The 11,621-nt window shown below is 40.3% G+C and overlaps 1 protein-coding gene across 1 annotated transcript in view; it reads right to left on the minus strand.

Moving 5' to 3' along the window:
* Positions 1–11,621, minus strand: part of mfsd11 (major facilitator superfamily domain containing 11) — a 33,670-nt gene that overhangs the window by 12,102 nt on the left and 9,947 nt on the right. The window contains exons 5-7 of the mRNA XM_085963555.1: positions 6,507–6,603; positions 3,959–4,017; positions 1,505–1,646 (exon numbers count right to left, since the gene is read on the minus strand). Coding sequence (XP_085819681.1) covers positions 1,505–1,646; positions 3,959–4,017; positions 6,507–6,603 — 298 coding nt within the window. The remainder of the gene's footprint in view (positions 1–1,504; positions 1,647–3,958; positions 4,018–6,506; positions 6,604–11,621) is intronic.

Consider the following 11,621-nt stretch of genomic DNA (forward strand, 5'->3'; position numbering starts at 1 on the left):
CACAGGAAATGAAACAGATTAAAAGGCCAGTTTGGGGGCTGGGAAATGGGGGTGAGAGAACAAAAGAGAAGTGAAGAGACATTAAGAGGTATTCAAAAGGAGATGAGATGGTGATAGGACTAGTGGAGAGACAAAAGACGGCTTTAGATTAGGTGTGAAATGCACTGGCAGAATGAGAGACAGCTGCCATGTGGGAGAGAAAAAAAGGGGGAAGGGCCAAAACAAAGGTGTGGATAAAAAAATCTATGTAAAAATGTAATAGGGGCCGAGGTTATGATCTGAATTGTTGAACTCGATATTGAGTCCGGAAGGCTGTAAAGTGTTTCTTTTCATCTGTTTTTGACACGCAAATTTAAGCTACACAGCCTTAACTTATAGTATGTCACACAAATTTGAATGTTGGTGAAGCAGGAATAAAGATAGGATTAAAACTAGAGATTAGTTTACTGCTATCCAAGAAGGGATTTATTTAAACCAATAAATTAATGTGTGTTGATGGATATGGTGAAGGAATTAAACTCATTTGCTAATGCATAAAGTAAACAATTTTTTTTATCCGAACTGTTACCAAGACAACAAACTGATTCGGTTAAAAATAAGGTCAGAAGCGCTGAACAGCAGTATTGGATAGGTGAAAGAAAGGGAGTTGATGGACTACAGCAGAGGTGTCCAAACTACAGCAAGTGTCATTCTGGCTCTTAAACCTCAGCAATCAGCTCTAGATGCAATGATACTTTCCTCACTTGCTTGGAGTTTTGTAAAGGTTTGTATATGCACATTAATGGTACAGTAATGTGATGATTTTAAGTTTCAGCCAGTGGCTCAGTGGGTAGCACCCTCGCCTCTGAGTCAGAAGGTTGTGGGTTCAAATCCCACTCCAGAACCTGGAGCAAAAAATCTAGGCCGACAGTACAGAAAGAGTGCCGTCTTTCGGATGAGACGTTAAACTAGGTCTGCTCCCTCAGATGGATGTAAAAGATCCCATGGCACTATTTCGAAGTTATTGCGGTGTCCTAGCCAATATTTATCCCGCACTAAACAAACAGATTATCTAGTCATTATCAAATTGCTGTTTATGGGAGCTTGCTGTGTGCAAATTAGCTGCCACGTTTCCTACATTACAAGTGACTTCACTTCAAAAAGTACTTCATTGGCTGTAAAGCACTTTGAAATGTCCGGTGGTCGTGAAAGGCACTATATAAATGCAAGTCTTTCTTTTCTTTCTTTCAAAGTTATATATTATGCACTTAAGGCCCACAAAGTCAAATAAACGCACACATTCCTCACAAGTTGAATGAATCTATCCTGAATATCTCATTTATATATTTGTGTGTCCATATATACAAGAAAAAATTAAGCCTACAAATTTACCAATATAGCAAATTAGTGGAATTGTTCATCATGGCCTAGATTTATTGAACAACGTGCAAGAAAAATCTCATCATTTCAAATGCCAATTACAGTAAATCAAAGCCTGTCATTTTTTATAAGAAAAAAAACTTACGCAGGTACAGTTTCAGACTCATCAGATTTTTCATCATCTACAGCCAGAAGCTCTGTGACAGGTTTCCTTATAAGGATGAACAGGACACTTCCCACCAAACTAATTACAGCTAGTCCAATAAAAACGGTCCTGCGATTATGATCTGAGGAGACCAAAGAAGAAATATTACTATGAAATCATTAAGCTACTAAAACAGAGGGAATGGGGTAGAGTGCCTTTATGAACTTAGGAGAAAGGGAACAAGAAGGTAAGCTGCCTCTATAAAGCAGGGAGGGGTGGGAGAAGATGGGATACAGTGCCTCTATAAAGAGACGTGAGGAGAAGAATGTTCTGTGAATGAAGGAAAAGGAAGGAGAAAGAAAGAAAATAAAGTGCATTCAAAAAAGGAGGGGAAGAAGAGTGGTAGCCTGTCTTTGTGAACAAATGTAAGAAGTCACACAACACCAGGTTATAGTCCAACAGTTTTATTTGAAATCACAAGCTTTCGGAGCGCTGCTCCTTCGTCAGGTGAAGTCCGAAGGAGCAGCGCTCCAAAAGCTTGTGATTTCAAATAAAACTGTTGGACTATAACCTGGTGTTGTGTGACTTCTTACATTTGTCCACCCCAGTCCAACACCGGCATCTCCACACCATGTCTCTGTGAAGGGGGGGAGCTGTCTGTGAAGGGGGAGGGCTTAGTATTTAGTCAGTCATGGATGGAAAAACTAGATAATGGTATTTTATAATTTTACAAAAGGGAATACCAATATTAAAAAGGTTGAAAACCACTGCATGTTGACAATATTGTACCATAAAGCATTCTGAGAGGTAAAAGACCAGGTTAATAGATATTGACCAAACAGTACTGAAAACCTTTAGAAAATATTTGCTAACCAATAGCCACCAGTTTGTTACATAATGGATTTGAGGCATTAAAAACTATATCTAATGTAATTTGAGATGGCAACCTTATTGAGATGCCAAAAGGAGCACAGAACATTTGATCTCAAATAATTAGAAACAGCAATGTAAGCAGTGTTATGGCAATGAGGTGGAACTCCAGGGAACTGTAGCACCCACATTTCGTTCGACTAAGACTCTGAAAAAGAACTAAAAATGTCAAAGTGTTTTTTAATTTTGGTTTTAGAATACGGTTTTAAAGTATTAGTTGCAGTTAAGTAACTAGTGCTACTTACCTGCTGATCTGTACTTTTAGCCTAAACTATATGGTCCATCGAGAGGTTCTGCCTATTAAAGTGACAAAGGAGCATATAGTGGGCATCCTAAATGTCCTCCAACACAAAATAACTAAGTAAAGCGGTTGCTGTTAATCTGGCAGCATGCTAACTCATTCACTCCTTAAATGAAGTATTGAATTTCAGATCATGGGATATGCAGGTATGCCCATGAAAGTTGCCTTTCGATGTGAGCACAAATAAGAGTGTTGGAAGAGAACCTGAATTGCAACAGCCTCACAAACTTAAAGATGGCCATGGATAGCAGTAATCCAAATCAGTAAACCTGTCTATGATCTTCCGCTGTACCCGTGGCAAATCTGAACAGCAGCTGATTATAATCCATAAGTGCACAGAATTATATTATACCTTCCAAAACACATCCTTCATAATGATAGGGAAGCTAGAGTTAAGGGCACTTAGTCAAACAGCACATTTCTTGAAGCATCTCTGAACAGCTACGACATTCGGGTTGTGTTCCATACTCCACTAATGCTATCCTCCTGTAAGGATGTACAAGAACTTCTGCTGCAATATAAAAATGGGGGTTAATCTGAAAGTACTTGTCAGGGTCAGCACTGGAGAAGCTAATAGTGCCAGTGTCCTGGCAATAACATATCATAAAAAATAGTAAGCATGGTGAATATTGCATATTGAAATTTGTGGATGGTCAGACAGTGCTGACGTACTAAAACTCACTACACACTTGGTTTGAGCATAAAGCAAGGCTTTAATCAACTTGTTTCAGAACATGGAGGTCTAGTTGTACTTCACTAGTTCCTTGTCTTTACAAAATGTCCCTGGCAAGCTGGGGCCAACGCCCGAGTATTTATACTCCTTGGACGGCGGCACCAGCTGGCCGTCCAGCGTTATTTCATAAGTAGTTTCTTGATGATGAGATTTATAACAAGTGCTATATAGCAGGATGCTAATAAAAATTCAGATTTACACCAGTATGCCAGATCAAAATAGTCAATAATGAGTGGAAGACTCTCCATTAGTTCCTTGGAGCATTCCTTTAATATTGTGCAATGGTACAGGTGATGCATGCAGCATTTGTGCAATGAAATGCGCCTCCCATTATTGGAGAAAGGAATTTTTAAAATTCATAACCAATAAATAGGGAACAAAGCTGCAAACTCTAAATCTGTTGGTTATTAAACACCAATATTCTGCAAGAAAACTCTTTGATGGCTCAGTTCCTACTTACATATGCTCAGCACAGGTTATGACTACTGACCTGTAATGTGCTTTTCTCCTTTCCAGGCAAAATATATATACAGATTTCCAAAGAGAAGACTAGAAAAAAAAGTGATTATTAGATTTCACTCTGAATAAAACAGGTTGCTTATTGTTAACGGAACTAATGCTCTGACTATAATAATAATTAAAAGACAAGAATTCATTGAAACTAGAGCCAATTAAAACACACAGGGAAATTCAAATAACATTTTGGTAATGATATTGTACCAGAGCCTACATTGTTTTACTATTCAAACTCAGAGGGTATGGTTCCAAATGCAGCAGCTGCCCTCCAGTACTTCACCCAAATAGTAAAAGCTAGAAACAAAGAATAAACTTGCCTAAAATAAAGACACCTGGACTCTATAGAAGAGCGTTTGATAAATAAAACTTGAGAAAACTTTAAAACCAGGTCAATCTGAATTAAAACACACTATTGTGAGTACTTCTCCAGAACATCAACCACCTTGGCCCCTGCCTCAACAATGCTCATTCATGCCTTTGTCACCTCCGGACTGGACAATCACAACGCTCTCCCGGCCAGCCTCCCATCCTCAGCTCATTGAAAACTCTGCTGCCTGTATCCCGCAACAAGTCCCGCTCACCCATCAACCTTGCTGACCTACAAGGCTCCCAGTCTCACAATGCTTCAAATTTAAAATTCTCATCCTTTTGTTTGAATCCTTTCAGGGACTCGCCCCTCCCTATCTCTGTAACCTGCTCTAACCTTAACCTCCACCCGAACTCCTTCCTCTGGCTCTGGCCTTTTGTGCATGTCCCCTGCCCCCACCCCACCCCACCCTTTGACCAACCATTGGTGGCCTTGCCTTCAGCCACCTAGACCCCACACTTTGGGATTCCCTCTCCAAATGCCTCCGCCTCATCACCACCTCTCCTTCCTCTTTTAAGGCCCTCCTTAAAACCCATCTACTTGACCAAGCTTTTGGTCACCCCTCCCAATGTCTCCATCTTGGCTGAGCATCCATTTTCACCTGGTTATGCCTGTGAAGTGCTTTAGGATGTTTTTCCACATTAAAGGCACTAAATTAATAAATAGTGAGTTGCTTCCTTCTTGAATTGTGTTACAGCGTAGAAAGCAATTATCATCAACTCAGATAAACATTTTACAACATATTAATGTTATATTTAGTACTGAAACATCAGGAAGGGAAAACAGAATAGATTTAGAAATATATTTTAAACTATACAAAAATGCATTTACCAATGTTTGATCAGATCACAATATGGACTAGCTGGCATCTATTTGAACATTTTCCATAGGATAAGTCCAACTCTGCATTTGCATAGAAGTGTTCACCATTTGAACTTTGTTTAGGATAATTAGTCTCAGTTTTACAAAATATATCAAGACGGTGACAAAAGGCAACACAGCTGACCAGAATCAGTGTACACCATGAGAAACTGAATTTAGAAGGGTACCAAAGCACTACAGGAAACTTTGTGTTATCCGGAGGCTAAGTGTCCGGCAAGCTCGAGCCACCGGCAAAAATCAGGAGCCATTTTGTTAGGTTTTTTTTCTTCTCGTGGCTTTTTTTTCTTCTCGTGGCTTTTTTTTCTCAACAGTCAGGCTCTGGAAAGTCTCTCTGAAGCTGTTGTTAAGCCACAGAGACGCTTCCAAGGTACGGGCCGACTGTTTAGAAGCTGTTGCTAAGCAACAGTGTTTGTTGTCAGATACAGAGATGAAAAGCTCCGTATGTTTCAACATTAACGCTGGTGTGTCCGGCAGTTTTGAGGGAACGGCAACAGCTCGGTCCCGTCGGTGCCGGATAGCACAAAGTTTCCTGTAATATTAAGATTATAGAATTATTTAGAAAACTCATCCCAAGATTTACAGGCTATCTTTAGCAAATATAGATATAAATTACAATAAGGATCTACAATTCCGTTGGGTTTAAATGTTGTGCACGCGATAATATTTACTTTTCCCCACACCATCAACTTCAAACCCCAAAGGAAAAAACATCTCATTTTACAAAACAACTCGAGGATCATTTTTTTTAAATTGCCATTGCACTTTTAAACTTTCAGTTCTAACTTTTAAATAGTTATGAGCTATTTGAACTTAAATGTTCAACTTTCGGTGCGGAAGTGCAATGTCTGTCGATGTTTGTTGGGAAATGTGATTCCCAGTTCTGATACTGCCAATTAGACACGTTACCAATATTGCTCTGCAATTAGCAAAGATCAATCAGAAAGCAAATTGGAATGTTATGTTCATATAGAAACAAAACTTTAAAAATAGATAAGGGGGGAGGGGGAAATTAACCAAAAAGAACAAATGGGCAAGTATTCGTAAGTTCACAAATTTTTAAAGTATTTTAACACACACATGCATACATTAAAAATTTTCACTTCCACATCACTGGCAGGTGCATACATAATCCTGCAATTAAATAAAGAGAACATGAGAATCGGTGGAAAACCCTCAGCCTGAGATCGTTCTACAATACACACATTTATGTATCCAGGTAGATTTCAGTAATGTTGTTGTATAGCTGGTAAACTTAATTTTTTTTAGTAAATACCTAAATTGTAACAGAGCCCAAAATATGCCACTGTTTCTTCCAATAGTGTTTTCATTCGAGTTTATTGTCAAAATGTTGCCTTGTGCAGTCCATAGCACTGAAAAAAATTAAGTAGAAGAAATGTTCAATCAATGCAACAATCAAATCAGCCAAAGTCATTACAGGTTGAGCGTCCTGAATCCGGCAGCCTCGGGACCGAGGCCAAGCCAGTTTTCCCGGACTTCGGAACGTGTTTCTGATGTCCGAAGTCCGGAAATATCCCAACCTGGGCTCGGGCGTTTCCGGACTTTGGACATCAGAAACACGTTCCGAGTCCGGAAATGCCTGGGCCCAAGTTGCGGTTTGACAGGGTGTCTGGATTCCGGAACATTTTACGGATTCCGGACGACCCCGCCACCAATCGTCCCGGAGACCGGATTTCGGAATTTGGACGCTCAACCTGTACTACAGCACAAGCTTTGCAGAGAAATATATTCATAATTTGACATTAGTTTGAGTTAAACATTCAGCAACACTGGTTATCTACAGCTAAATCAGTAGCCCCTTGGTACAAAACAATAAAGATTAAGGGGGGGGGGGGGGGGAAGAGGGGAAACTTCATCCTGTGTTATGGTTTTCTGCCATCTTAAACAAAAGATATGGAAACAGCAACATTTAACCAAGATTTGCACTTTTAAAAATGACAGAAAATATCTCAACCAATAGAATAAATGTCAGGTAATGTATATTTGAATAAGAAATGCTAAATTTATGTACCAGATGAAATGGTGCTACTTTGGAATCGAGCAGTAAATTTGTGAATTCCCATCAGGATTCCTCAATAAAGTAGGACACCGCTAATATTCACGGAAAGGGTGGTCTGATTAAACCAATATTTTAGAACTAAAACATAATAATCAACTAACTGAAATTATAACAGTGAAATGAATAGAAATAAAATACAAAAGGTATTGTGTGATGTAAATCTAATCCCACAGGAAGCAACCACAGGAAACTTTGGTTTATCCGGAGGTTATATGTCCGGAATACTCGCTCTAACGGCAAAAATCAGGAGCCGTTTTCTATAAGTTTTTTTAGTTCTCGTTGCTTTTTTTTCCCCAGTCAGGCACTGCAAGGTCTGTAGCTATAGCAACAGCTTCAGCTAGAGACGCTTGCAGCTGCAGCCGACTGTTTAGAAGCTGTTGCTAAGCAACAGTGTTTGTTGTCAGATACGGAGATGAAAACCTCCGTATGCTTCAACATTAACTTTGTATGTCCGGCAGTTTTGATAGATCGGCAACAGCTCGGTCCCGTCGGTGCCGGATATAACAAAGTTAACTGTAGTGTACCCCTTGATGTGGAGAATACCAATAGTAATTCAAACTCATCCAAATTTATGTTTTGGAAGAAAGGGTAAACAACAGAACCTGTATCATCCAATATTCACTAGTTACAGAAGGTCAGATGAAGAGGCCTGGTTTTAAAATGGGCCTGTAAATTGTGGGATTGGAGATACAATAAATGTCTGCCTTACTACGTAGGGCAAGGCTTATAATACAGGGAGGAATTGGCCCATCCAAACATATTGGCCCAGAAATTCAGGTCCCAACGCGTGAGTACGCACGGGGTACTCACGCGTCGGCCCAACGAAAGTGCCAGTTTCGTGCATGCGCGGGAAACCGGCACTTCCATTCCCTTGAAAGAAGGGGTTGACAGGTGGAATGCGTGCACCGGAGAGGCAGCGTGTGCGCATCAAACTTACTTTTTTTTGCAGGTTTCTCTGGGAGGGTAAGTCTCCAGCAGTGACACTTTTAAAAAGCAGGCACAAGGCCTGCTTTTAACAAGGTAAGTGGTGAATTAATTAAAATTAAAACATTTTTTCCACAGGTTTATTATTTTTAAATACTTTAAAGAAAGGTAAGTTTATTTTTAGCCCTGTTAGAAAATGTGATTAATTTTTTAAAAATTTAAATTATTGTTTAAAAGTTATTTCATGTAATTTAGTTATTTTATTAAAAATGTGATTTAAAAAAAAATTATTTGAAGTTTTAGTGATGTTTTGAGGCTTATAGTATTTATAGGTTTGACAGCTCTTCCTGTCAAACTTATGAATGAAGCATTCCCTGCTACCATTGGCTCTCCATGGCCCACGTGATCCCAGGGGACTCATCGAACTAACTGCGCCCCTGGGATACGCAAGCACTGCGCACCGGCAGTTGGAGGAGGCCCAGGATCGGAATCCCACGCGGGCCCACAGTTCAACGGCCGACGCGCTAGGTAACTGCAAGTCGGGGACTTGCACCCGCGGGAAGCCCCCGACCTGAATTTCTGGGCCATTAAAATAAAAACAACAGAAAATAGGTAAAACCAAAGCAAATACGACAAAAGGTGTCTTGCAGAGCCTGCCAGCCATGGAAGCCCAGATGAAGCAGTCCATGAGAATACAGCATCAGGTGCCTCTCCTTAGAGGGAGGACACAAGTAATTCAGGGTGGGATTGGCCTACCAAAACAGATATCTCCTAATAAAAATTAAAATTTGTATTATTTTCCCTAAATTTACCAAAGTTATCCTGTGGTGCTACCGTGCATTGAAGGCATGCAGCCAGCTGAGAAGACATCATATGTTAGTGTTCAACGGTTACCTGGGCATGAGTCCAACCTCTAAATGTTGGAAGCAGTCAGCTGGGTGAATCTGCATTCATTAGCAACGGTGGAAAAGGAATGAGTTTGGATGTGACTACTGACCAAATATATCCAACCAACTGTAGCATCAAGTACTGTGATGTACATCTAGGGTCTTTGACTGCAGATCAAGTAAAAACAAGTTACTCCAATTTTCTATAGGTCATATGTGCTGATGTTACTCTTTTGGACACCCTATCTACAAAAGGACAACATGTGTTGGACAGGATTCAAAAAAGAGCAACAAGGATGATTCTAGGATTTACAGTTACAAGGAAAGACCACCGAAGCTGATCTTGCTTCATTGAAGCCAAGAAAATTGACAGGGGCACAATCCAGGGCTTCAAAATACTGAAAGACATGATAACGTAGATGCCAGCACACTAATCTGAGATCAGAATTAAAGAGTGCAAAATTAAAAAGTCACAAGCTAGACTAGAGGTTTAAAAGATCATGTTCTCCTTCTGAATACCAGACATAGCAGTCCATCAACACGTTGCAAATAAAATATTGGGCTAAGATCATGGAAAACAACAAGTCCAGGATGAGTAATACAGAATGCAAAGTTGGGCAGATACTTTACACTCCCATTTGACTATCTTTGACGAGCAGTGGGAAATTAAACTGAGCAGCATCCACATTGAAGCAAATCATGCATAGTTAGTGGAAAGAAAAAGTCTGATGAGAAAACGGCCTTTTCTCATGCTGTGCTTTCTTACATTGGCCCGGATTTTAGGAGGCCTATGACCACATACGTGGTCGGAAGTGCCCCACGAGTTCTGGGTTTCTGCATGTTATGTGTGACGCAAGAAGACTACTAGGCACTTGGTCTAAGCGTTAAACAAAGCTTTAACCAACTGTTTTACAACATGGAGGTCTAGTTGTGTCCTTCACTAGTTCCTGTTAAGAATGTCCTGCGCAAGCTGGGCCCGTGCCCGAGTATTTATACTCTCCCTGGACAGCGCCACCCGTAGGCCGCTCAGTATTATTTCATAAGTCTTTCTTTCATGAATGACTGATTCATGTCAATGCGCATGCGTGAAAACCCGGAACTTGCGATCTGTCAAGTTTCAGCTTCACAGATCATCCGCATGCGCAGGAAATGGACATTCACTAGCGCAGGGTTGGGCTATTTGCCCAACTACTGCCCACGAAACCCTTACGCCTGGTAAAAGCAGACGTAGGGCCTTCTTTTACCAGGGTAAGGGTTTAAATAAATATTAAAATATATATATTTTTTAAACTTTCAAAAACCTTTGAAATTAGTTTAGGTTATTTTTGGCCCCTTTTCAAAAAATTACATTTTTGTTTTAAATGTTTAGTTAAATTGTATTTTAATTCATTGTAAACACATGGTGATTTATTTTTATTTAGGTTGTGTGACAGTGTGTTTTTTATGTCATTCCTATTGTGCTTATGGGGACTCCATACGTAAATGGAATCCCCATAAGCATAATGGGAATCCCCCTTTGTGATTGGTTGAACCGTATGCGCCCCTGGGATCCGTGGGCCTTTATGCTGGCGTATGCCTGCAGGCTCAGGACTGCAAGAGTCCAAAGATACAGAGGCACCAGCCTGCGGGAAGCCTCCGACCGCAATTTCAGGTCCATTATCTTTTTCTTCAGCCCTGCATTTATTTCAATATTTAACAGATTTTTTCAAATTTGCCCTCGAGCAGCAAGTGACACTGGCAAGGCAGAACTACCAATCCATAGCCACAGGGCTGGCATAAAGAAAGAGTTAACCACATAGTGTGGAGCTGGAGTCACGTAGCCCAAGTCACGTTGGGCTGTCAGGCTTCCTTCCCTGAAGTACATTAGTGAACCCGTTGGGTTTTTACAATAATCCAGAAGCTTTCATAGTTTTTTTTTGCTACCATCCCCACAAATTACCAGATTTATTGACTTCAATTCTCAACTTACCATGGTGAGATTTGAACTCGCAATCCGGACCACTAGTCGAGTATGACAACTACGAGACTACCATACCCTACAATGTTTTGAATTAAAACCAAATTAAAATTTAATACAATTTAGTTCCTCTAATATTAATCAAAGTAAAGAATTTCTATTGTGACTTCAGTCCATGAAGTTGGAAACTGCTCCATTTGGTGTGATTCTGAACCGTACAAAGCTAGGGAGGTCCTAGGTCAGTGTTAAATAAGCCAGTTTCAGCAAAGGCAGTGGTTGGAGCACAATTAGCTTCAGCATCTAGGGCTGGAAGAAAAAAAAATGGATTCCCACTAACAATCACTAACCAGTGGCCATTGCTGGAAGAACATATACTGTATATGTGAAGACAGGATCAGTCGATCCTATGATACCTTCAGTCAAATAGCTTGCCAACACTCATATGAGGAATGGCCACTGTAGATAGATACCAGAAGCTTGCTCCTGCCTGTGGAACCATGAATCACCATCTCCAGGAGTGAAGGGAAAGAACTAGACAGGAGG

The sequence above is a fragment of the Somniosus microcephalus genome, chromosome 21 (assembly GCF_052327205.1).
Source record: "Somniosus microcephalus isolate GS21.2 chromosome 21, FLI_Smic_1.0, whole genome shotgun sequence".
In the NCBI taxonomy this organism is placed as follows: Eukaryota; Metazoa; Chordata; class Chondrichthyes; order Squaliformes; family Somniosidae; genus Somniosus; species Somniosus microcephalus.